Source organism: Cygnus olor, chromosome 25 (assembly GCF_009769625.2).
Source record: "Cygnus olor isolate bCygOlo1 chromosome 25, bCygOlo1.pri.v2, whole genome shotgun sequence".
Taxonomy (NCBI): domain Eukaryota; kingdom Metazoa; phylum Chordata; class Aves; order Anseriformes; family Anatidae; genus Cygnus; species Cygnus olor.
In genome coordinates, this window is record NC_049193.1 from 588957 (window position 1) to 612927 (window position 23971).

General features: G+C 73.3%; 4 protein-coding genes across 9 annotated transcripts; 2 read left to right on the forward strand and 2 right to left on the reverse strand.

Moving 5' to 3' along the window:
• Positions 1–92: 92 nt before the first annotated feature.
• Positions 93–9991, reverse strand: NFE2L1 (nuclear factor, erythroid 2 like 1). Its single transcript, XM_040537078.1, has 6 exons — positions 9918–9991; positions 8828–9339; positions 4962–5177; positions 4306–4395; positions 3771–3932; positions 93–3332 (listed from the first exon to the last, which is right to left on the reverse strand). Exons 2-6 carry the CDS (start codon positions 9335–9337, stop codon positions 1980–1982), a joined length of 2331 nt encoding a protein of 776 aa, XP_040393012.1. The 5' UTR covers positions 9338–9339; positions 9918–9991; the 3' UTR covers positions 93–1979.
• Positions 9992–12441: 2450 nt separating this feature from the next.
• COPZ2 (COPI coat complex subunit zeta 2) lies at positions 12442–14453 on the forward strand. Its single transcript, XM_040537079.1, has 8 exons — positions 12442–12508; positions 12947–13015; positions 13114–13195; positions 13297–13388; positions 13447–13502; positions 13628–13705; positions 13987–14038; positions 14123–14453. The coding sequence occupies exons 1-8, from the start codon at positions 12488–12490 to the stop codon at positions 14216–14218; spliced, it is 546 nt and encodes a 181-aa protein (XP_040393013.1). The 5' UTR covers positions 12442–12487; the 3' UTR covers positions 14219–14453.
• A 2616-nt stretch (positions 14454–17069) lies between these two features.
• CDK5RAP3 (CDK5 regulatory subunit associated protein 3) lies at positions 17070–20482 on the reverse strand. 6 transcript variants are annotated; one of them, XM_040537083.1, is made up of 14 exons: positions 20422–20482; positions 20246–20303; positions 19991–20122; positions 19784–19884; positions 19621–19669; positions 19301–19479; positions 18971–19107; positions 18710–18854; positions 18309–18422; positions 18131–18206; positions 17899–17987; positions 17605–17813; positions 17320–17491; positions 17070–17251 (listed from the first exon to the last, which is right to left on the reverse strand). In XM_040537083.1, the coding sequence occupies exons 1-14, from the start codon at positions 20425–20427 to the stop codon at positions 17186–17188; spliced, it is 1533 nt and encodes a 510-aa protein (XP_040393017.1). In that variant the 5' UTR covers positions 20428–20482; the 3' UTR covers positions 17070–17185. The 6 variants fall into 6 exon arrangements, with proteins under 6 accessions (XP_040393017.1, XP_040393018.1, XP_040393014.1 ...); XM_040537084.1 differs by having other exon boundaries at positions 18131–18203; positions 20422–20466; XM_040537080.1 differs by having other exon boundaries at positions 17605–17987.
• Positions 20483–21045: 563 nt separating this feature from the next.
• On the forward strand, positions 21046–22860 carry PRR15L (proline rich 15 like). Its single transcript, XM_040537090.1, has 2 exons — positions 21046–21267; positions 21875–22860. Exons 1-2 carry the CDS (start codon positions 21104–21106, stop codon positions 22176–22178), a joined length of 468 nt encoding a protein of 155 aa, XP_040393024.1. The 5' UTR covers positions 21046–21103; the 3' UTR covers positions 22179–22860.
• Positions 22861–23971: the final 1111 nt, after the last annotated feature.

Genomic DNA, 23971 nt, shown 5'->3' on the forward strand with positions numbered 1-23971 from the left:
AGAAACGCGGTTTAGTTTCCCTAACGTGCTTCAGCTTAAAGAAAATAAAAATAATAATAGGAAAATAAAAACATGAAACAAATGCTTGTACAGTGAATAAGCCGTTTTATTTTTTTTGTCCTGTGCTCACACAATCTCTCTTCTTTCCCTGACAGGTCACAGATCATTAAAATAAAGTATATAAGAGTAAAATAATTTAAAACATACACGCAGGGCTCCATTCCAACCTCCCCACACCCACATCGCCACCACTTGTGCTTCATCTCACGCGTAAGTAAAGCTGTTGGATCTCAGGAGTCCGGGATGGGGGAGCCCCGCTGTGGTCTCGGCACGGCCGCCGCACGCCCCTCAGGGCCGCAGCGAACACGGCAAGCACCCGCGGCCCCCCCATGCCGCACTCCGAGATGCAGCTCCTTTCCCCACAGCCTGGAAAACGTGTGCCCACGCCAGACGTCTTCCTTCTCAGCAGCCCTGCGCTGCCCCGGGCTTCTCCAGCCCCCCCCGGCAGCAGCTCGCTTCCTCTGGCATTACCAGGTTTCCTCTGTTACCACCCGCGTCTCCGCGCGCCGCTCCCCCTCAGCGCTACGCCCTCACCCCGTATCACATGCACAGGACTGGCTCCGAAAGCCATTTTAAGCTTTTCAGTTGCTGGTAAAGTCGGTACACTCCCAGCTGTGCTATATTGTAAATACAGCTTCTAGGATCGTCTCCATGGCGGAGACCAACAGTGATCAAGGCACTACCCCCACCCCCCTCCTTAAAACAAAGGAAGTCAGACCAACACCTAGGGACAGAAGAGAATCCTATAATGTGATCACACGGTTACACTGAGTCTTTATGGCAAAGAGAACATTTAGCAGCTTTGAACGTTTGGGCTTCTCCCTTTTACTCAACACAAGCACTCTAGACCCTATAGGGAAAACAGGGCGGAAGCCCTACAAAATCAAAGCGCGGTTAAGAAACAGGAATCCTAACAGATGTCTAGTTCTATAAGTGACAAGCCCACGGCCTGGGGTAGGAGCGCGCCACTCCTCGGGCTGTACCCGCCCCACGCTGCCGCACACCCGCCCCGCGCCCGCGGGCCCTGGCTGCCCCCACCCTCCCCACGTCCCCCCAAAGCGGTTCCTCGGCCAGTCAGTGGGAGAAGACAGCATCTGCATGCAGGCTACTGCTGCCTTCTCATCTAACGCATCCCAGCGGCCCAGCACGGGGCTGGCGCGGCAGTGACATGCTCTGTGAGTGTGGTGGGGATGCGCAGCGCACTGGTTCTGTTAACCCTTCCCAGTCCCCCCTCCCTGCCGCCCCCAAGAGATCCTCACACCCCAGCTCGGTGCCCCCAAGGCGTCACAGCTCCCCCACGCATACGGTAAGGGCTCTCCCGCAAGCCCTGCCTGAGCTCCCTCAGACTGGAAAGGGTTAATGGAAGTCGCACCACTTGTGTGTTTCCATGTGTGCACTGGTCTGATCTAGGAAGGGATGTTGGCTAATCTGGAATTAAGTCAGGTCGAATCACACACACCGATGTCAAAACTGGTTCAGGAAAAGAAAACGAAAAGAAAAACCCAACTACCTGAAATCACAGAACTTTGGAAGTTCAGAAAAATGTCTCTCCTATAGCTTAAGTTCATTTGCTTAAATCTCTTTTTCTTACTTAAAGCCAGTTCCTAACAGTAGTTTTTCCGCCTCTGCTGATCTCCCCACCAGTGATGCCAGCTTGTTTCCTGCGCTCAAAGGATTCCAGGCTGTGGAAGGTGCTGGGCTCGCCAGTGCACTGTCCGCTCCTCCCCGTCCCTCCCCGCAGGGAGCCCTCAAACGCAGCGTGCAGCGCCCGCAGTCCCTCCTGTACACTGACCGGCAGCAGTCATGTTTGAGAAGATATATTGGATAAGAAGGCATGAAAGTTCCTCTAAGCACTTCCAGGCTCAGCCCTTCTCCAGTTCTACCTTGAGCGAGTCTCCCGCTCCTCCCGCGTGCCCCCCTCACTTCCTCCGGTCCTTCTGTTTCCTCTCCTGCCGCCTGGCCTGCTGGTCGGCCAAGGTGCGAGGTATCAAAATAACGCTGCCGTCGCTGGCGTACTGCAGGGCGTACTGGTTGGGAGAGTAAGGTTGGCCGTTCTCGTCCCGCAGGCGGCCGAACACTTCCTGGTAGAGGTTCTGCACCTTTTGCTTCATCTGGCGGATGGACTTGAGGAACTCCACCTTCTCCCTGAGCAGTTTGGACTTGTCCCTCTGCAAGTCCTCCACGTCCCGTTCCAGGTTCAGGATGGTGTCCAGCTTCCTCTTGCGGCAGTTCTGGGCAGCCATCTTGTTCTTGCCTCGCCTCCTGATGTCTCGGATGAGGCTCAGCTGCGCCTCGCTGAGCTGGTACTTGGAGAGCAGCTCGTTGAACTCCTCCACGGGCAGGTTGATGATCTTGTCGTTGGTGAAAGGGATTTTCATGGCTCTGGCTCGATGCTCGTCCCTGCTCATCTGCTTGTCCAGGAACTCTGACGGTTTCTCCTTGCTGCTCTTCTTCCCTGCGCTGGGCACTTTGGGCTCCTCGGGATCCAGCGTCCCCGGTGCCATGTTGTAGGTGTGGTTGTGGCCAACGTGCTCCAGGTAAGGCAAGTAGTGGAGCTGCGACGGGTCCTGATAGCTCATGCGACAGAACTTGCTGTACTCAGGCTGGTACCCAACTGCCCCTTCCGTTTCCTCAAAGTCCACGTTTTCAGAGTCTGAGCTGTAGCCGACAGCTCCTTCCTCGGAAAACGAGGAGGAGGAGGAGGAGGAGGAAGAGGAGGAAGAAGAGGAGGAGGAGGAGGAGGAGGAAGAGGAGGAGGAGGCTTCTGAGCTGCTAAGAGAAGCAGGGCTGTGGCCAGAATCCAGAGAAAGACCTGAGTCAGAATCAAACTCTTCTTCCAGCTGCGAGGCCTGCACCGGGTTGAAACCTTCCTCAATAGCCAAGTCCATCAAGCTGATCTCATCGAGCATGGCTTCGTCCAGCAGGCCGCCCAGCGGGTCGGGCAGCTCGGGGCCAGCCGTCTCGTTGACTGTGCTGTTCAGCTGCGGGGGGAAGAAGATGCCGCTCAAGTTGGTGGAGCTGAAGGTGGTGTTGAGGCCGGTGGAGTTGTCCGGCGCCAGCTGGAGCAGGGCTGAGCTGCCAGCCATGGAGGGGCTTTCGATTTCAGAGCTGAAGAGGGAGAAGTCCTGGGAGCAGCTGCCCAGAGAGGCCTGATGCAGGCTGACATTCTGATTGATGGGAGTGTTTGGAGCGAGGCTGTAGTTAGAAGCCAGCAGGTCCCCGCCTGTGCCGTTGTACAGGGTTTCAGCGGTCGTGTTGTTCACTTCCATAGCCTGAAAGAGACGGGAAACATTCGGTGAATGAACCTCGCTCGAGCCCTGCCTTTTCCAGTGCCCTTCACCACCGGCGCACACCAAGGAAGAGAGGACAATGCTTCTAGATCCCAGGGAAGGAGCTATGTCTCCAGTGACCCCAGCATCATCTGCCAGCTGCAGGAGGTTTACGACGCTGCCAGCAACACCCACGCGGGCACACAGTGTCACTGCACAGACCGGGACAGAACCAAAGCAGCTGTTACTAACCCCAAACTGCAGTTCTCCGGGAATTAGGTGCTCGGAACAGCCGCTGAACCTACTTTAAATTCAGCTAAGCAGTAACACGTGCCTGGAAGGGCGAACACCTTCCCACGGACACCCCTCAGGTTCCCCCCCCGGCTGGCATCAGCCACCTCCGGACGCTGATCCCACGTCACAGCCGCGGCGAGAGCTGACCTGCATCTCCATGATAGACATGAGGTCCTGCCACTGCTGCTCCAGGTCGAAGGGAGACTCGGTCTCTGGGAGGAGAGGAGACAGCAGGCTGCTCTGGATGCCCGCGGGCCGGCTCTCGCTGGGCACAGCTTCGCTCAGGGTGGAGACATCTGCAGCTGGAAACTAACCACGTGAGGCAGAGTCAGTCCCCGGCTGAGCAGCGCCGGCCAGGAAGGCAGCCATCCCCGGGTGCCCTTCCACCTCCACGCCGGCAACCGCTTCTCCTTTGTTCAAAGCGAACCGGTTGCAGTTATTCCTCCGCAGTTCGCTATGAACTAATTAGAAGCAAAGCCAGAAGTCTTTAATTAATTGTGACCACCCCCCACCGCTACTTTTGCGGGCGTGATGCCTGGAGCCTCCTTACACAGCCTAACCCAATTTACTGCCCGTTCTGCGGTCTGGGTTGGGGTACGAGAGGCGCTGAAATCCCAGCGAGCTAACGAGCGCCGTCCGCAGGCTGCCACCCATCGCCCCCTCTGCAGCCACCGCCGCTCACCTCCGAGTTCTCCCCGAAAGGGAAGGTGGCCTCCAGCAGCCTAAGGCACTCCTCCAGGGACAGAGCTGTCTGGTCCTCCGCGCCAGGCACCTGATGCAAAACACAAGCGATCGTAGCCCCAGGATTAGGGAGGTGGTGGCGAAAAACAAGCTCCTACAGCACAGCTTTATTGCAGCGCATCCAAAAAGAGCCAGAGGCCCCACCCAGTGCTTCGCAGACTCCATCCTCCTGCTCCGGAGAGTGTCAGCGCTGCCCCTCAGCGCACCAGGGGAGGGAAGGGAACGCGCTCCCAGCGAGCCTCACCCCCTGCCAGCGCCAGCGCTCGGTTTCAGGCTGGAGGGGACTGCGCCTGCCTACGCTGCACCACGCCACTGCCTCACCAGACAGCCCAGAGGCACGGCGCGAGCCAGCAGCCCTCGTCCTAGCGCCACGCCGGCAACGACACGGCTGTTACCCTGCCCGCCTCGCCGCAGCTCCCCGGCCCGGCAGGCAGCCTGCGCCTCCCACCGTCAGGTCCTCCTGTCTGCCCGGGCAGCCCTCGCCCTGCAGAGCCCCGCACAAAGTCACGCTCAATGCCGCCGCGCCGGCAGCGGGCCGCGGACCCGGGCGCTGCATCGCCACGGACACGGACGCCAGCAGACGGACGCGGGCGTTACCTGCGCAGGGAAGCTCTCCCCGGTCTCGCCATCCACTAGCAGGTTTCTGTCCAGGCCCTCGCTCCCTGCGCTCCGCCAGCCGTCCCCGCGCTCCCTCCCATCGCTCAGGTCTTTGTCCACTTCGCTCTCCTTCTGGCGGTGGCTGTAGTCAAAAATCTCTCGCCCAGCGCCGAGATCGATATCCTGTCTCCACAGGATGTCAATCAAATCGATGTCCTGAAAGGCAGACAAGGTTTCCTTCGGCAGCGGCAGGGGCAGGGGCAGCGGCAGGGGCAGGGGCCGGGGCCGGGCCCCCCGCGCCCGGCCGGCAGCTCCCGGCCCCAGCCCGTTCCCGGCCCCGCTCCCGTTCGCACCATTCCTGCGGCGGGGCGCGGCGCCCGCTGCCCATCGCAGCCCGGGGCGCGGCCTCCCGGGGGCGGCTCTGCCCCGGCCCCGGTCCCGGCCCCGGCCCCTGCCTCTGCCGCTGCGGCGGGGCCGGGCGGGCGCGCTCCCCATGGCGGGGGCGGCCCGGTGCGGCGGCGGCGCAGGGCGAGGAGGCGGCCGGGCCAATGTGGCGGCGGCGGCGGCGCGGCCGCCTTGCATCAGCCCCGTGGTGCGATCCCGGCCATTTGCATAAGGGGAGGGCAGCGCCGCCGCCACCGTCCCCGCAGTCGCCGCCACCTGATGCAACCCGACCGCGCCGGGCGGCCCCGCTCCCGCCCGGCCCCGGCCGCGCACCGGGGGCCGCGCCCGGCCGCCCCCTCCCCGGTACCGGCCGCGCCCCCCGGCGCCCCCCGGTACCTTTCTCATGGCCCCAGCTGCCGCCCGGGCCGCGGCGCGCTCCGCTCATGGTCCCGGGGGGGAGCGGCGGGCCGGGCTGCCCGGGGCGCGGCGCCGCGCTCGCATCCCCGGCCGGCGGCGGGAGCCGCTCCCCGCCCGCCCCGCCCCGCCCCGCCGGCCACAGGTGCCCCCGGCCCCGCCGCCCCCGCCCCGCCCCGCGGCCCCGCTCGGCCCCCGCCGCCCGCCCGGGCCGGGCTGCGGCGCGCCCCGCCCGCCCCTCCCCCGCCGTTACCTTGGCTGCGGCGCCGCCGGGCCCCGCCCCGCCCCGCCGGGATGCGGCGCCGCCGGGCCCCGCCCACCCCCCGCGCCCCGCCGGGGGCCCCGCCCCGCCCCGCGCCCGTCGCCAATCGCCGCCGCCAATCGCCGCCGCCCCGCCCAATCGGCGGCCGCGCGGCGCGGAGCCCCGCCCCCGGCACGCCCCGCCCCGCCCCGCCCCCCCCGTGGCGCAGCGGGGCCGCGCCGGGCCCCGGGCCCCGCCCCTCCGGTGACCGCGGGGAGCCGCCCCCGCCCCCCCCCCACCCGCCGCCTCCCCCGGCTGCGGCACGGCCGGGGCCGCACCCCCCCCCCCCCGGCCCTCCCCGCCCCGCGGGCGCCGCCGCGGCACCGGGCCGCGGCCCGAGCGGCCCCGCCGCGCCCCCCCCGGCCCGGCCGCCCCCCCACGCCGGGCGCGGTGACCTTGGGCCGCGGCCCCGGGCCGGGGGAGGGCTGCGGGGCGGCCCCGGGGCCGGTTGGCGGCGGCGGCCCCGCCCCGCGGTGCCCCCGGTTGCGTCCCCGCGGAAGCGCTCGGGGCCCGGCTCCCCGGAACCGGCAACGGCGCCTCCCGCCCGGCCCCGCCGCGCCGCGGGGGGAAGGGAACGGCCGGGGCCGGGGCTTTGTCCCCGCAGAGCGCCCGGGGCAGCCCCGCGGGACCGGGAGCCGACCCCGGGAGGCCGAGCCCCGGCTCCGGCCCGGCCCCGCCGGGAGCCCCGCGCCCTGCCCGGCCCCAGCCGCCGCCGGCCGGAGCCAGGCCCGCTCCCGGGGGAGGCCGCGCCCGCCCCGCGCCGCCCCAGCGCCCGCCCGGCTCCACCGGGCCACGGAACGGGGCCAGGCCCCAGCCCCGCGGGGCACCGGGCGCTGCTGCCGGCACGGCCCGGCGGGGGCGGGGGGGTGACAGCGGCACGGGGGGGGGAGCACCGGGGGGGGGGCACCGGGCAGGGCCCTGAACCGGGACCGCGGGCTCCGGAGCGTCCCCGCGGCAGGCCCAGGCCCAGGCCCAGGCCCCGGCCCCGGCTGCCGCTGGCCCCGGGGCAAGGCGGCGCCGTGCCCGTGCCGAGGCGGGGCGGCCGGGCAGGATTTCCCGGCCCCGGTGCCGCCGGAGCCTCCCCTGGCCCCCGAGCCCGGGGCAAGAGGCCGCGAGGAAGGAGGAGGGAGGCCGAGGGGGCCGAGCAGGGTGGCAGAGCCCCCGCGGCTGGCCGGGCTGGCCCAGGCACAGCTCTCCCGCCCTGCCCCGGGGAGCGGCCGGGCAGACGGCTGGACAGACGCGCGGACAGCCGTGCTCTGCCCGCCCGGGCTGCCCAGGGCTTCCCCCCCGGGGATCGCCCCCAGCCCCGAGCCCCCAGCAGGGCGCTGGGCCCCGCGTGCTGCTGCTCCCAGCCCGGCTGCGCTCTAAGGCCCCAGAAACCAGCAGCGCTGTCGACCCCCCGCCCCCCCGCCTGCAGGTGCCCTCTACAAAATCTGAGCCCGGTTCCTCCGAGGCTCTGCTGGGCAGACACAGCCCACAGCGCGCGCCCAGGCTCCAGGTCTGCAGCCAGGAGCCGGGGGGGGGGAGGAGGGGGAGGAAGGAGGAGGAAGGAGGAGGGGGAGGAGGGGGAGGAGGAGGAGGAAGGAGGAGGAGGAGGAACTGTTCCGCAGGCCGCACGTGACCTTGCACCGGGCACTCCAAAGTCTCCCTCGCTTCCCCAACAGGGACCTGCCTCTCGGCTACCGGGGCAGACCCCGGCCATGGGGACGCCTGTGCTGTGCTCCGAGGCGGCGGCACCTCCCGGGACCCCTCCACAAAGCGGGCGCGAGGCCCGGAGGGGTTTGGGCTCGGTCCCGCGGCTGCCCACGGCCACAGCACCGGCCGCTCGTCCTGCGGCAGCGCCACCTGAAACAACGGCCGCCACGGTCCCCGCCGCGTGCGTGTGCTCACACCGCTCTCTTTACACCATCTCCGGCCTCCCGCTGAGCCAAAGCCACGTGATGAGCGCTCACAGCATCCCCGAGAGCCGCCTGCAAAGCCCCCCGGCGCCCCTGCTGGGGACAGGGACGGCGGCGGCGGGGTGGCTCCCGCCCTCTCCATGCCCCAACTCCTCGGCAGCTCGCCTGAGCTCAGACCCGACCGATTTAGGAGACAACAGCAACGCTGGAAGCGCCCGACGCTGCAACTCAGCACTAACGTCCACGCGGCGCGGCCAGGGAGACGTCGAGGCTGACCGTGCCGTGACAAAGAAACCAGTGCCAAAAAGGAAAGAGCGGAGCAGCTACCAGGGACCAGGGCTCGATTGCGTCACAGCATCTGAAAGGTTATGCCCAGACAGAAAAATAAACCGCTTTCCAGTTCACCTCTCCCCACCCCTCTGTGATGAAAACCAAGCCATAAACATCTCGACTGGACGAACTCCAGAGCCGAGTAACCCAACCACCCCGCCGACACCTGGGCTGGGGCTGTTACCCAACGCCTGTGTTTATTTCCCGGCGTTATTTTATCGGTTTCACAACACAAAGCTACGTGCACACGTTGAAGCGCTGGCCCCGGCCCGCTCTCCCCTTCCAGTACCGCTTTCAGACCAAGAACAAAGCCAACAAAAAGGAAAAACGACCCCGCGCGCACACCCGGAGCCTCCGACCGCGCCGCACCTCGGCCCCACCAGCTCCCAGGCAGGAGCCTGCCGTTCCCACGCGCTACGCACACGCCGCACGCAAAGCGCCGCTCGCTCCGGCGGCCGTCGAAGCGGCGAGAGCCGGCCCGGCCCGAGCTCTCCAGGAGCTCCCCCTCCTCCCCACCACGCGCACAAGGAGCTGCCTACCTCTTTGGTCAGGTCCCCGTTCACCGGGGGAGCCACCGCTCCCAGGTCCTCCAGCTCCTCCCCGAAGCCCTGCTCGGCCCCGCTCTCCCTCACGCCGCCGTCGGGGCCGCTCCCATCCTGCAGGCCGCCGCCGTTCTCGAGGGCGATGCCGGCGCTGGGCTGGGTGCCGGACACGGAGCCCTCGGGGTCCCTGTGCACCAGCCAGGCGCTCACCTCGGTGCTGGGCACCTGAAACCTGTCCAGGGCCCTGACCTGGTTGAGCAGGCGGCGAGCCGTGAAGTAATAGTCCAGGTCTACGCTCTTGGGGTGGATGCCATAGCCGTCCAAGGTGTTGCGCAGGTTGTGGAACTGGGTCTGGGTGTAGGCCGAGCTCTGCCCGAGGATGATCTCCCGCAGGGGGGGCAGCTGCGAGGTCAGGTAGGTGTCCACGTCCACGCGGACACCGATCAGGCTGAGCAGGATGGTGAACTGGATGAGGCCTTCAGTGAAGTATTTCTTCAGAGAAAGCATTTCTGGGGGGGGAGCGGGGGGGGGTTACAACTCCACCAGCGCAGCGCAGCGCAGAGCCCCGCCGGGCCCTGCTCCCCCGGGCCGCCCGCGCTGCCCCGGCCCCGCCTGTCACCGCCCCAGCGGCCGGGCCGTGGGGCCGGGCTTGGGCGCCCGGAGCTCAGCGCCGGGACGGCTCCTGCGGGCCCCGCCGGGCACCGGAACCGGACGGGGCCGGGGGGGGTGCCCGGGCGGGGTGCCCCGGGGGGTGCCCCCGGGCCCGGGCCCGGCCCCCGCGCCCGGCCCGGGCCCGGCCGCCCCTCGCCGCGGCCCGAGGGGACGGGGTCGGGGTCGGGCCCGGGGCCTGCTCCCGCAGCCGGGACCCCGCCGGCGGCGCGCGGCGAGGCCCCGCCGGGGCTCCCGGGGCTTCCCCCCCCCCGCGAGGCACCGGGAGCACGAGGCCCCCGCGGCCCCTCCCCGCCCCGCCCCGCCCCGCGGCCCCCCCCGGGCCCCGGCCCCGCGGGCCCCGCCCGGCCCCGTCAAGGCGCCCCGCGCCCCCCGGCCCCGCCGCCCCGCGCCCCCCGGCCCCCGCCCCCCCCGCTACCCGCTCGCCGCCGCCGCCGCCGCTCGCTCCCAGCCCCGCCGCCGCCGCCGGCCCCGCTCGCGCTCCCCGCCCTGGCCCCCGCCTCCCCCTCCCGCCTCGCGCGGCCCCTCCGCCAATCGGCAGCCGCCGCGGGGAGGCGGGACCGGGCGGCGGCCCAATGGGCGGTGGCGGCGAGGCGTCGCTCCCGCCCCCGCCGCCGCCATGATGGGCAGGCGGGGCGGCCAATCGGCGTGCGGACTGCGACGATGGCCCCGGTGCTTCGCCCGACGGCCGCGCGCTGGACCAATCGGCGAGGAAAAGCGACGCCGCGAGACCCGCCCCTCGCGTCATGATCGACGTAGCGTCCGCCCAACGGGACGCGAGGCTTCGGCCGAGCGACAGAGGCAGCCGGCAATCACGCGGCGCTCGGCGGCCAGCCGCCGGCCCGGCAGCTTGAGTGACAGCCGCGAGCACCAATCCCCGCGGCGCGGGCACCGCCCCGCCGCCCCGCAGCCGTTGCCATGGCGCCGAGCGCCCCGGGCCCTCACGGCCGAGGCCTGCGGGGAGCCGGGGCCGGGCCCGGGCCCGGGCAGCGCCACCCCCCGCACCCCCCCCACCCCGCGGCCCCCCCTCGGCAGCGCCCGGCCCGGCCGGGCCGAGCCGGACGGCAGAGCCCACAAGGAGTTGGTCCGAGAAAGGCGGACAGCGAGCGCGGGCCCCGACGCCCGGCCCAGCGCTGCTCCCCCCGGGCGGCGACGGCTGCAGCCGGTGCTCGATCGGCCCCGGGAGCTCGGCCCCGGCGCTGGGCCCGGGCAGGGCCCGACAAGGCCGCTCCGTGGCCGAGCGCCGCGCGGTGCTGAGCTCCCCGGGCCGGGCGACGCGACGCGAAGTGGCCCCTGGCGCCTCCCCCGGCGCCCTTCGTCAGGGCTTGGTTTGGGTGCGGGGACCGAGCTCTGAGCGCAGCCGGGGGGTGGGGACCGGCGGCACAGCCCCCCCGGACCGGGGCCGCCCCGGCAGCGGCCCGGAGCTCCCCCACCCCGGGGGGCAGGGACGGGGCAGCGCGGGCAGGGGGCCGGCAGCACCCGGGCCGAGCAGGTCGGGGCCGCTCGCTGTGCCCCGGCCCCCCCCTCCCCCCCCCCCCCATCGCGCTGCTCGCTGCAAAACAACCCCCGAACGCCCACGAGAGGCGGGGCGCGGCCCCGGCCCCGGCCCGCCGCAACCGACGAGTCCGTGAGGCAACGGCGGCCGGCGGGGCGGGCACGGCTCCGTTGCGAGAGCGGCTCCCGCTCCGCGCAGCACGAGCCGGGGGGGGCGAGCCGGGGGTGTCACCGAGCCCGGGCCTTGTGACAGGGCTGGCGAGCACAACACAGCGTCTGCCTGTCCCCACCGCACCCTGCGGTCGTGGGGCGCGGGCACGTCCCGGAACCCTCCTCCTGGAGCCCTCCTGGAGCCCTCCTGGAGCCCTCCTGGCGCCTCCCCAGGCAGCCGAGGGGACGGGGACGGGGCTGAGGGGCGCTGCCGGCAGCAACCCGAGCCGGCTGCCCCTGGCCGCGTTATTTTTAGCCCCCCGGGGCCGTGCGGAGCCTGGCAGCCGGCCGGTCCCGGCCCTCCGCCGGCTTCAGGGCCTCGTAGCAGCAGAATTGGTGCGGAGCTGCGTGAAAACCGCACCCGGGGCCGCTCGGGGACAGCAGCGGCCCTGCGGCACGGCGCGGCGGGGGCTGCTCCGAGCTCCTGGGGCACGCACGGCGCTGCCGTGCGCTGGTGGCGCGGCCCCCCCGCGCCCCACAGAAACACGCCCGGGGAGGGCAGGGGGCTCTCAGCTCGGGCTGGGGCCTCGCAGGAGCTCCCCAGCGCTGGGGCTGCGAGCGGCAGGGCCGGGCCCCGTTACCGGCCCCGTTTCCAGCCCCGTTTCCAGCCTCTCCAGCCCCGTTACCGGCCCCGTTTCCAGCCTCTCCAGCCCCGTTTCCAGCCCCGTTTCCAGCCTCTCCAGCCCCGTTTCCAGCCCCGTTTCCAGCCTCTCCAGCCCCGTTTCCAGCCTCTCCAGCCCCAGCACCCCGGCCCCGGCGGTGGAAGCAAACCAAGGCGGCTGGGGCGCAGCCGGTGAGTCACCGGCAGGGCACGGGAGCCCGGGGCAGGGCGGGCCCCGGCGTGGTGCCGACCCCCCCCCCCCCGGCAGCACCCGCAGCCTGCACTGGGGGCACCCACTGGTGGAGCCCAAACCTGGCACCCCCGGGGGGGGGGGGGGGCTCCTTGCCCCACTGGGTCTGCACCTCACCCCATCGCAACCCCCCCAGTCACTGCTCTGTCGAAGTGCCTGTGTTCGTGGGGGGAGTCCTTGGGGAGCAGCCCCCCCATAGCAGCCAGGCACTGCAGCACCTTGGGGTGCAGGAACCCAGCCTGGGGGGCCCTGTACCCACCCCTCCGCTGCTGCAGGCGGCCGGGGGGGGCTTTCAGGGGAACACCAGCTGCTGCCGGGACAAGGCCGGTGGCACCGGGGCCAGGGGCAGGGCCCGGGGGGGGCCGGGCTGGGCTGGGTGCAGCAACGTCAGCGCCGGGGGGGGCACGGGGGGGCTGCCCGGGGCAGCGGAGCCATGGAGCCCACGGGGCTGCCAGTACGGCCGGGACGGGGGCAGCGGGGACGGGGGCAGCGGGGATGGGGGCAGCCAGGAACTTCCTGTGGCCACCGCAGGACAGGGAGAAACGGGTGGGAAAGGGAGGGGGGAATGGGGGGGAAGGGGAGATAAATGGGGGGGGGGGACAGGAGGGGGAGGGTGGGGGAAATGGGGGAACCCCAGAGACGGTGGGAAATGGAGAAACTTGGGAGTTGGGGGGTGAAATGGGGGGGGAGTGGGGGGAGAGGTGGGGAAATGGGGAGAAATGGGGGGGAGTGGATGGGGTACGGGGCAGGGGTGTGAGGGAGGGTCCCCAAAAAACAGAGGGGGGGGACCACAGTGGGGTGGGGGGGCTGGGGGAGCACAGGCGTCCCCAGGCAGCGCGAGGCAGGACCCAGCTGCAGCTGGCCCGGGGGGGCTGAGCCCCTGTGCCCCCAGGAGCCCTCGCTGTACACGGTGAAGGCGCTGCTCATCCTCGACAGCCGCGGGCAGCGGCTCCTGGCCAAGGTGAAGCTCGGCCCCGGCCTCGCTGCCGTGGTTTCCCCACTCCAGGGGGGTCGGGGTGCTGGATCTGGCCGCAGTGCTGACCCCCCCCCGCCTCCCAGTACTACGACAGCAGCTTCCCCACGGCGCAGGAGCAGGCGGCCTTCGAGAGCAGCATCTTCAGCAAGACCTGCGGGGCAGGCGGTGAGCACGGGGGGAGCCTCTGCGGTGGGGGGGGGGGGGGCTGCAAAAGGTTTGGTGTGCTCAGGGACATCCCGAGGGGACACCGTCCTGCGTCCCCGCAGGTGAGATCGCCTGCCTGGAGGGACTCACCGTGGTCTACAGGAGCAGCAGCGACCTCCTCTTCTACGTGGTGGGGGGCCCCCAGGAGAACGAGGTATGGGGGGCTGGGGGGGCCGGACCCGCGGGGCCTCGCTGACGCCGCTCTCCCGCAGCTGATGCTGTCGGCCGTGCTTGGCTGCCTCTGCGACGCCCTCGGCCTCGTGCTGCGGTGAGTGCCCCCCACCCCAAGGGGACCCCGAGGCAGGGCGGGGGGCAGCTCGCCCTGGGTGGCGCCGTGGGCTGGGACCCAGCGAGGGGACATGCGTGGGACACCTCCCGGGGGCTCGCCCGCAGGAAGGACTTGGAGAAGCGCTGGCTGCTGGAGAACCTGGACGGGGCCTTCCTGGTGGTGGACGAGATCGTGGACAGGGGGTGAGGCCGGGGGGCAGCCTGGGCCCCGTGGGTGCTGGCAGTGGGGCAGCCCCAGGACCAAACACGGGGCAGCCCCAGTAGATGTGGGTGCCCAGCTCGCCACGTTGCAGCAGCGCCGTCCCCAAGCCTTCATCCAGGCACCATAAAACACCCGGCATGGGGAGGGAAACTGAGGCAGGGCAGTGGCAACAGGGGCGCAGCCGGGGTTGGGGCCAGAGCCGCGCCGGGAGCACCGGAGCTGCCCAGGCCCCACGGGACAGTGCCGGACCCGCTGCCCGCAGGGTGATCCTGGAGAGCGACCCGCAGCGCGTGCTGCAGCGCCTGGGCCCACGGGTGAGTGCCGGCCCCCATGCTGCCCCCCCACCCCGTCTCCTCCCCGCCCCCCCCCCCCCCCCCACACCTTCAGCCTCTCCGCAGGCCCCCGAGCCCGCGCCCTACGGCTTCGTCCTCTTCGACTACCTGGTGGGCAGCCGTGAGCAGGGGGGCGCGGGAGCCGCTGACCCCCACAAGTAGAAGCGCCCAGCGGGTGCAGCTCCCCGTCAGCGGCCCCTCGCCAGCTCCCACCCCCGGCATTAAGAACGCCGAGGGAACCGCTCAGCGCTCCTGAAGGAGAGCTGAAGGATTCGCCGCCCTCCAGCCCTCCCGTGTGGCCACCATGGAGCCCAAATGGCTCTGGGCTGCCCCTGGGCCTCCCGGGGCTGCCCCAGCCGCTCGGCTCCGTGCGCCCCGAATAAAGCTGCTGCCCCCAGCTCCTGGCTCCCGGCGCCCCTCTCCCCGCTCCCCGCCGTCTGCTCCAGGCCCGGGGCTGCCCCCGTCGTTCCGGGCCGGGGGCTCAGCCCTGGCGCGACCCCTCTGGGGACAGAGGCGACCTCCCCCTGCAGCACGGACACGGCTCCCTGCGGCTTCCCCGCTGCCACCCGGGGCAGGGCCGCACCGCAGGACCCCAGCGGGTCCCTGGGGGCTCGAGCCCCACCGGGGGGTGCCCGCAGCCGGGCGCCCCCCTGCCGCCCACCCGTGGGTGGCTGTGGGCGAGCACCCGCAGGTGCTGCAGATGATCGGGGCGGGCCCAGCCCGGTCCGCCACGGTCACACGGCACCGGCCCAGGCCCCCCCCCCACGCACGGCGGGCCGGGGGCTGGGAGCCCCCCGGGACCCGGCTCCCCCCCCGCCCCGCTGCCGCCGCCTCTTGCGCGACGCCCCCCGGCCGAGCCCCGGCGCGGTTTTGCATAGCCCCGCCCCTCCCCGGCCCCGCTCCTTATATGGCGTCCGGCCCCGCCCCCTGCCCGCCCGGCCCCGCCCCTTCCCGGCCGCCCATTCGCGGTCCTGCGGCGCCCCCTGCCGGCGGCGCGGGGCAGTGCGGGGGGGCTGGGCCGCGCCCCCGCCTCGGGACCCCCGGGGCCGCCCCCCCGCCCCCCCCCCGCGGCCCCGCGCAGCTGCTCCGCGCCCGCCGTGATCGATGGCCCCGGCCCGGCCGGGACGCGGCGGCTCCGGGCAGCAGCTGGCGGCGCTGCCCCTCCGGGGGGTGGCAGGTGGCCGCGCCCAGCCCCCCGCACGTCCCAGCCCCCCCCGGTCCCGGGTGGCCGGCGGGGGGGCCTCGGACTCCGCGTCCCCTCCCGGGGGGCCCCCGAGCTGGGGGGGGGGGGGCGGAGAACGGCGGGGGGAGGCGCGGAAGCCCCGCGGCTCGCAGCTGCCGGGGGCACGAGGACAAAGCGCAGTGGGGCCGGGGGGGGGCACCGTGCGGCCTCCCGGGAGGGGCTCCTCCCTGCCCCCCCCGCACGCACCTGCTCGGCCCCGAACCACAGCCACCGGCCCTGCCCCCCCCCCGGGCCCCCCTTGCCCCCTCCCGCCCCTGCCCGGGCCCCGCGGCCCCCCCCCCCTGGCAGGGCCGGGCCGGGCCGGGGGGGCGCGGAGCCGCGGGGGGGCGGTGATGGATGGCCCGGCCCCAGCCTGGCAGCCGCGTTTTGTCTGCGGGGTGGGGGAGGAAAAGCGGAGAAAGGGAGGGGGCGAGAACAGAAGGGAACGAAACGAACCGGGACAACACCGGGCCCCGCGGGGGCCGCTGGGGGGGCCGAGGCTCCGCAGCGTCCCCGCCCCGGGGCTCTCCAGAGCCGCCCCCCCCCGGGCCCATTTTTGCCGCCCGTTCCCCCCGCACGGGGCTGGCCAAGCCCCCCCCCAGAGGCCCCCCCCCGGTCCCGCTTTTGTCCCTCACGGCCTTTGCCATTTTCCTGTCCCCCCCGGCCGCGGGAGATGCACCCGGAGGCCCCCGGGGCAGGGGGGGCGCGGGCTCGGTGCCCCCCACCGCGAAGCTGTCGCCCCGGGGGGTGACAGACGTGTCCCCGGTGCGGCGGGCAGCTGTCGCCCCGCTCGGCGTCGTTTTAACGGGGAGATTTGGGGCCCCCGCGCAGCTGCGGCGCCTGCCCTAAAGGGCACCGACGGGGGAAACGTGGCCGGGGGGGGCCGGCGGGGGGGCGCAGCTCGGGCAGACGCCAGCCCCGTGCCTTCGGCCGCCCCCACCGCCGGGAAGCTGCCCCCGAGAACCGGGCTGGGAGCGGGGAGAGGGGCTGGGGGCGAGCGGGGGGGACCCGGGGCTGCGGGGACAGGCGAGGGCCCCGCGGGGTGAGGGGGCGCTGGGGTCGGACCCCCCCAGATGGCGCTGCCCCGGCGGTGCCGCCGCGCCCCGCAGCGATGGAGCGAGCTGCTGCGGGGGGGTCGGGGGGGGCAGCTCGGGGCAGGCCCCTGGCAGATGGGCGGCCCCGTAATTGTGATTAATTCCTCCCCGGCAGGGACGCGGAGCAGCAGCCGCGGAGGGGGAGGCGGAGCCCGGGGGGGCCCGGCCCTGCCCCGCGCCTTTGTGTGCCGGAGCCGCCGCGCGTCCCTCCCTCCCCCCCCGCCCCCCCGCTCCTTTAATCCCCGTTAAAGCCCCGCGGTGCCGCCGGCCCCGGCCCCGCCGCTGCCCTGTGCCCCGGCCGCGGGGGGGGTCGGGGGCCGGGGTCCCGCGGCGGCTAAGGGCGGCTAAAAGCGCTTTGTGAGCCGCGGAGACGGCGGGGCCGGCCCCCGGAGCCCCCCCGCGCAGCCCCGGCGGGCCGGGGGCACCCACGGCCCCCCCGGGAATTCCAACCACCGCTCGCGGCCCCCCCGCACCGGGCGGCAGGAACACCGAGCGGTGGCAGCTCAACGGGAAGGCGTTAACGGGAGGCACCGGCAGCGGGCCCTGAATCACCCCCGCGGCTCCGAGATTAAAATCGAAATTAAATCAGCAGCGGCCCCCCGAGGACGGGCGCTGGGCTCCGGGGTCAGCCTGGTGCCGGCCCTGGGCTGGGGGCTCCAACCCGAGACCCCCAGGGGCGCAGCGAGACAGACACGGGGATGGGGCCTCAGCTTTATTGAGCAGCGCCCAGCCCGCGGCCACGGTACCGCTGGGGAGGGACAAGGGGAGCGGGGGCCCAGGACCCCTCGGGGGGGGGGCCAGGACCCCACCCGCTCACAGCGAGACGCCCATCAGGTTCACCGGCCGCCCGCCGTAGCGCTTGGAGATGTCGGCCTCGATCTGCAGGACAGAGGCCGGGTGAGGGGGGGCGGGGGGGCAGCCGGGGGCAGCCCCGCTCCGTCCCTCACCAGCTGCTGGAGCTCCCTGGTCCCCTCCAGCAGGCGGTCCAGCTTGGGCTCCAGGGCGCCCTGCTCCGCCAGCGCCTCCTGCCGCTTCCGGCTCAGCGCCTCCCTCTTGGCCAGCAGCAGCTCCGCCTGCTTCAGCTTCTGCCGCAGCAGCTCGCTGACGCGGTCCACGTACCTGCGGGGGGGGAGGCAGCGCCTCCGTCACCCCCCGCTGCCCCCCGGGGCGCCCCCAGCCCGCTGCCCCCGGCCCCGACCCCCAGCCCCCCCCCGCGCCCCCGCCGAGGCGACCTGGGGGAGGCGAGGATGGTGAAGAGGTGCTGCGTGCGCCGGGCGCCCAGCTGGCCCAGCAGCGCCCGGGTGCCGGCCAGCAGGGAGCCCACGCGGGCGCTGGTCTGGCCCTGCAGCGCGGCAGGGGCCAGCTGGAACTGGCTGGCGGCCAGGACGTCGGCCTCCGCCTCCTCCATCTCCACCAGGCGCTGCGCCAGGAACAGCTCCAGCTGCGGGGACAGCGCCGCTGGGGGGGGGCGGCCAGCACCCCACCCCGCGTGGGGACGGCGCCCGAGCCGCCCCGGCCCCGCTCACCTCCATGAGCTCGTCGATGAACCGGTTCCGCGTCTCGGCGTGCTCCAGCAGCGTCAGGGCCTCAGAGCCGCGAGCGACCCCCTCAGGCCCTGGGGGGGGAGCAGAGAAGGGAGGTCCACGGCTCCGACGGCGCCGTTGTGCCCCCTGCCCCGCTCCCACCTTCGGCTCTGCACCCGGGGCACCGCAGGCGGGGGGGGCAGGGACCCCCACGCCCCCCCGTGGCCATGCTCACCCTCGGTGCCAGCCTCCACCACCGAGATCTGGGCCCCGTCACTTTCGCCATCACCCCAGTCAATGCCATCGTCCTGCTGCAAAACAGAGGGCACCCAGCGAGGGGCGCACCCAGTGAGGGGGGCACCCACAACCCCCCCGGTGCCCCAGCAGGGCCAGAGCTCGTGCCCAGATGTCACCTGGGGGCTGGGCTCCAGCGTGATGCCCCAGTCGATCTCGTCCTGCGCTCCCCCGCCAGCAGCGGCGCCGTCGCTTGCCCCGCTGGGCTCCAGCGTGAAGTCTCCCCAGTCGATCTGTGGCAAGAAGGGCAACGACCCCCTGAGCCCCCCCGAGCCGTCCTGCCCGTTCCCAGCCGGGAGCCTCCCCCGTTTCTGCTGGAGGAGGCTGCCCCACAGCCCCCACCGTCCCCTGGCCCCGAGACAGCCCTGCTCCTGCCGCTGCACCCTCCCAGCAGGATCAGACGCTGCAGGAAGGCAGCGGGTACGCTGGGGAGAGGCAGATCTTTGCCGGGAGACGCTCGCCTCCCCAGCCCGCTGCAGCACAGACCCACAGCCCCCAGCACCACAGGGCCGGCTCGTACCGCGTCCTCCTTCGGCTGCTCCGGCACCTCCTGCACCTCCGGCCGCTCCACCCGCACGGGCTCGAGCCCCGTCCTCCACTCGTAGACGGTGGTGTTGCCTCTCCTCCCCACGTGCCGCAGCAGGGGCAGCACTGGCTCTGCTGAGCTGGTGGGCGCCGCGGGGACTTCGGTGTCAGGTGCAGGGCAGGGAGCCCCCGATGTCCCCCACCCCAGCAGGGTCCCACTGGGAGACACCCCCGGGTGTCCTGCCCCCGCGCCCACCTCTCGCACACGAACTCCACGCAGGCCTCGTACAGCTCGATGGCCTCGGTGAGCGCGCTGGCTCCTGCCCCGATCCCGGAGAGCAGCGAGGGCAGCTCCTTCACCAGGGCCAGCAGCTCCTGGCGCACGTTGTCTCCCTGGGGAGGGAGCAGGGATGTGTTGGGGTGGGGAAGCACGTGCACAAACACCCCGGGACAGCTTCACCCCCCGCTCGCAGAGCTGGGCAGGAGCAGAGGCGTCACCCTCCACCCCCAGCTCCCCCCACGGGTAGCACGGTGCTGTGGGGACACCCCTGGGACACGGGGTCCCCACGCAGGGCCGGGGACTCACGGTGATGCCGTACTGCTTGCAGGAGGCGTAGAAGCGCTCGCGCAGCTCAGCGGCCGCCAGCTGACATTCCTCCTCGCGGCGCGCGAAGTCCTGCTGGGCCTGCTGGCAGCGGCTGATCTGCTTGCGCAGCGCGGGGGCCTCGTAGCTGACGCTGCGCACCAGGAGGCTGGCGAGCTCGGCTGCGGGGCGGTGGCGGGGCCCTGAGCTGCCACGCGGGCCCCTGCCGGCCCCGGGCACCCGGAGTCCTCGGCTGCGTGCGGCCCATGGCAGCCCCCCCCCCGTGTGCCCCCTCCCCATCGCAGCCCTGCCCGCGGCCCTACCCAGGTAGGTGTTCTCCTTCTCGTACAGCGCCACGATCTCCTGCCAGTCCTGGAGGGGAGGCAGAGGAGGGGGAGGCAGGGCGGGGGGCGGCAGGGCGGGGGGGGCAGTGAGCGCGGGGCCGCTGCCGGCCCCGTCCCAGTGCCGGTGCCGGTGCCCGCTCACCTTCATGCGCTGGGACGAGTAGCGCCCGAAGAGGTTCCTGGTGGAGGCCTCGGTGCCCCTGAGGATCTCCACGATGCGCAGGCAGTGGAAGTAGTGCAGGGCTGCCGGGGGAGACGCCGTCACCGGGCCGTCCCCGGGGCCGCGCACCCGGACCGGGGCGGGGGGGGGGGGGGGGAGCCGGCCCCCGCCGTGCGTGCGTGCGCTCACCGGTGCCCGCCAGCAGCTGCCGGATCTCCGGGTGCTCGGGCATGTCCCGCAGCGCCGCCTCCATCCTCTGCCGCACGGCCCGAGCCTGCGCCTGCCACCGCCGCCCGCAGTGCCGCCGGTCCAGCAGCCAGTCTGCGGGACAGCGCGGGGCTGCGGCGGGGCGGCACCGGGGGCCCGGGGGAGGTGACGGCCCCGTGACGGCCCCGGCCCCGGTCCCGGCCCCAGCCCCCGGCCCCGGTCCCGGCCCCGCCGTACCCAGCAGCTTGCTGGTCTGGATGTCGATGGGCACGTCCCGGTAGTCCTGCGGCGGGGCCTGCGGGCGGCACGAGGGGGGAGGGGGCACCAGGACGGGGCACCGGGGCACCGGGGCACCGGGGCACCGCCCCCGTCCCCGCCCCCGTCCCCGCCCCCGCCCCCGTCCCCGTCCCCACCTGCATCGCGCCCGCCGTCGCCGCCGCTGCCGCCGCTTCCGCTTCGCCCCGTCCGCCCCGCCCCCTCCCAGCCAATCCCCGCTCGGCTCCCGCCGCGCAGCCAATCGCGACGCGCCCGGCCCGGCGAGCTCCGCCCCGCCGCCAATCGGGAGGAGGCGGCTCGGGGGCGGGGGGAAAGAGCGCCACGCGCCGCTGTTCTGATTGGCGAGGAGGAGGGGGCGCCCGGCCAATGGGAGCGGGGCGGGGCCGGGAGGTGCCCTCGGGGCGGAGCGCAGCGCGCATGCGCAGTGGCGCGCGGGCGGCAGGGAACGGGCAGGGGGCGGCACCGGGATGGCCCCGCCCCTCCCGGTCAGGCCCCGCCCCTCCCGCCAGGCCCCGCCCCCGCCCCGCCCGGCCCCGCCCCTCCCGGCCCCGCCCCGCGCCCCCGGGGCAGTGCCCCCGCCGCACGTTGCCCCCGCCCGGTACCCCCGGTGCCCCCCCGCAGCACAGCGGGTACCGGCGGGGTCTCTCCGGGCCCTGCCCGGCCCCAGCCCGGTGCCCCCGGCGGCACCGCGCCCCCGCAGCCCGCCCCGGGCACGGCCGGCACCGGGGGGCGAACCCCGCCGGGAACCCGCCCGGGGACCCCCCCCGGGGCTCGGGGCTCGGGGCTGCCGCCGGCGGGGCCCGGCCGCCGCCCCCCGTCATGAATATTCAGCGCAGCGCGGCCCGGCCCCGCCGCCTGCCCGGGCGGGAGGGGTTTGGGCGCGGGTTCACCTTGACTCGCGGCGGGGCAGCGGCAGGTGCGGGCCCTGCCCGGTGTGCCCGGTGTACCGGTGTGCCCGGCCCGCGGCGGGGCGGGAGGCGCAGGTACGGGCAGCAGCGAGGCTCTCGGGGGGGCGCGGGGCGCCGCCAGCCCGGCCGTGGGCGCCTGCCACCGGCGGTGCCACCGGGCACGACGCGGCCCCGAGGCGGGAGGCCCCGAACCACCGGGGGTTTTGGCCACGTCCCGGTGCCGGTGCTGGGTGACGCGGTGGCCTCGGACACCGGCACTGAAAACACCGCCGGGGGCACGGGGCCAGCGCTCGGTGGCTGGCGGAGCCGGGCGGGGGCCGTGGGGCGGGGGCCGGTGTGCGGGGCCAGCGGTGGCACCGGCGGGCACGGGGCCGCCTCGTCCCCACGCCCAGGATGGAGCCCGGGGACCCCCAGCACCGGGACACCGTCCCCACCCCCGGGGCCCCGCGGCCGTCCCGCTGCCACCCGCAGCACCGGGGCTGGGACACGGCCCCGGCAGCAGGGACGCGGGGCCCTGGCCCCCGCCGGCTCCCGGCTGCTTCCCGGTTCCTGTTCGCTCCCGGGGCCGCCGCCGGCCCTGCTGCGTGGGGCAGCCCGGGGACACGGCGGAGCCCGGCACTGCCGCCCCCCCGGCGTGGCGGTGCCGGCCCCTTCCCGGCCGTAACCCCCGCGTCCCCCCCAGGCGCCCCGCGGCGATGGCCGAGAGCCACAGCTGGTGGAAGCTGACCTTCCTGCGGAAGCGCAAGTCCATGCCCAAGGTGCTGTACGACAGCCCCGACGTCCACGCCGGCGACGGCCCCGAGGGCAGCGGCGAGGAGGGGACGCCCGAGTTCGCCGCCCGCCTGGAGAAGATCGTGGACAAGAGCAGCAAGGGCAAGCACGTGAAGGTCTCCAACTCCGGCCGCTTCAAGGAGAAGAAGAAGGTGCGGGCGACGCTGGCCGACAACCCCGGCCTTTGCACGGGCACCGAGCGGGAGGAGAAATGAGGCCGGGAGGGGGCACGGTCCCAGCGGGTCGCGGCCCCCCCGCCCCCCTGCAGCCTCCCATCCTGCTCGGCTCGGTGCCGGTGACACGACGGAGCGGGGGGGCTCGCTGCGGGGCTGGCCGGACCCCCCCCCAGCACCGTGGAAGGAGAAGTGACTCGGGTCGGACTTTATTTAAGCAGACAGCCACAATCCTGTTTGAGCGCAGCCCCCGCGGGTGCTGGCTGCGGGAGCCCCATCCCTCGGCGCTGCCCCGAGCGCGGTGCCGTGGCCCCGGCCCCCCCCGGCCCCGGAGGTGACACCGGGCAGAGCCCTGCTCGTCCCCAGGGGCTGCCACCACCCCGTGCTCCGGCAGCCCCGCGCACCGGGCCCGTCTGTGCCGATCTTCGCCCCGCTGGATCCGGCAGGACCCGGCCCCGGGCCCGCAGGACGGAGCAAACCCTCGCGGAGCGGCTCCCGCAGGGACCTCGGGGGGCTGCGGTGTCCCCGCGGCGTCCCACCGGGAGCGGTGTCCTGCCCGCCCCGGGAGCTGCTCTTTGCTCCCGGAAGGGGAGAGCCGAGCACAGCCCGGGGCCAGGCCGCCCTCGCAGCTCCTCTGTTTTTTTTCTTTCCTTTTCTGGGAGCTGCGCCTTTTGCGAGCTCTTGCTGCTGCTCCGTGTTAATAAAGCAGGTCTGGGAACAAAGGGAGCGCAGTGCCCGCGTGCGGCTGCCCCAGGGCACGGGGCCGGTGGCGGAGCTGTGCCACGAGGCGCGGGCGGTTCCGGGCCCCGGGGCTCCGAGCCAAGCGCTGGGCGCCGCTCCAGGCCCGCTCCCCCTGGGGAGTCCCCGGCCCTGCGGAGGCACAACCTCACCTGACCGCGCACAGACCGGGACCGGGACCGGGCAGCCCCGCCACGCTGCGGGCCGGGAGGGGTGGCTGGGGGCTGCCAGCGGCGCTCCCAGCCCGGGGGTGCGCCGGGGGCTTGCCCTCCCCCCGGAGCAGCCACACACCTGCAACAAGGCCCCGGCCCTCGTAAAACCCGAACTGCGCCAGCAGCCAGACCCCTTCCCTGGCACAAAGCCCCTGCCAGGGCAGCCCGGGCTTCCCAGCAGCTCCCGCCCCGGGCTGTTTGCTCACCAAACACGCGCTCACAAGGCGCTCTTTGTCCCGTGCTGGCAGCACCCGAGGGTTCCTGCCCCAAAGGGACGGGGGAAGAGGGAGGGCGCGCGGCCGGCACCCACCGGCTGGGTGACGCCCGTTGCGGTGGCGCCAGGGCTCCCAGCACCATGGGGGCACGCGGGGTGGGGAGGCCGAGGTCTCGGGTCACCCTCTGCGGCGGGCACCTGCGGAGCTGAACGGACCCCCACCGAGCCCCCAGCCTTGTAGCGGAATGTGCAGTCGCCTCCTTGAGGTGCCGCCGGCCCCACGTCCCCTCCCACCCCACCCCGGCTGTTGGGCACCACGGCCGCACCACGGTGACCAAGGGAGTCAGGTGAAGGAGGCACCGGGGCAGGGGAGGCACCTCGGACAGGCACCGTGCAACACAGCAGCCACACATCCCACCCCATCCCACCCCACCCCACCCCACCCCATCCCACCCCGCACCACCCAGCCAGGCTTGGCCCAGCTCCAGGGGGTTCCCGGCTCTGGCACGGGGCCCTTGACGATGCCGGCACACCTGAGCCCTGCGGGGACGCGGGGCAGCCCCGGGCTGGGCAGGGCCAGGGAGCTGCCGAGGGGGCAGGGGAGGTGCCGCGTCCCACTGGGGGCTCTCCCCCCTGAGCGGCTGGCGGGCTGCACGCAGCCCCGGGGGCTC

Excerpts from the sequence above, each read along its gene's own strand:
- COPZ2 (XM_040537079.1), top strand. The coding sequence starts at position 12,488 with ATGGAGCCCACGGGGCTGCCA. Across the intron at positions 13,389-13,446 it reads GGGGCCCCCAGGAGAACGAG|CTGATGCTGTCGGCCGTGCT; the intron begins GTATGGGGGGCT and ends GCTCTCCCGCAG. Across the intron at positions 13,503-13,627 it reads GCCCTCGGCCTCGTGCTGCG|GAAGGACTTGGAGAAGCGCT; the intron begins GTGAGTGCCCCC and ends GCTCGCCCGCAG.
- NFE2L1 (XM_040537078.1), bottom strand. The coding sequence starts at position 9,337 with ATGCTTTCTCTGAAGAAATACTTCACTGAAGGCCTCATCCAGTTCACC. Across the intron at positions 5,178-8,827 it reads ACGGGGACCTGACCAAAGAG|GACATCGATTTGATTGACAT; the intron begins GTAGGCAGCTCC and ends TCTGCCTTTCAG. Across the intron at positions 4,396-4,961 it reads GGGAGAGCTTCCCTGCGCAG|GTGCCTGGCGCGGAGGACCA; the intron begins GTAACGCCCGCG and ends GTTTTGCATCAG.
- PRR15L (XM_040537090.1), top strand. The coding sequence starts at position 21,104 with ATGAATATTCAGCGCAGCGCGGCCCGGCCCCGCCGCCTGCCCGGGCGG. Across the intron at positions 21,268-21,874 it reads CGGCGGGGCGGGAGGCGCAG|GCGCCCCGCGGCGATGGCCG; the intron begins GTACGGGCAGCA and ends CGTCCCCCCCAG.
- CDK5RAP3 (XM_040537080.1), bottom strand. Across the intron at positions 19,108-19,300 it reads GCAAGCAGTACGGCATCACC|GGAGACAACGTGCGCCAGGA; the intron begins GTGAGTCCCCGG and ends CTCCCTCCCCAG. Across the intron at positions 18,855-18,970 it reads GTGGAGTTCGTGTGCGAGAG|CTCAGCAGAGCCAGTGCTGC; the intron begins GTGGGCGCGGGG and ends GGCGCCCACCAG.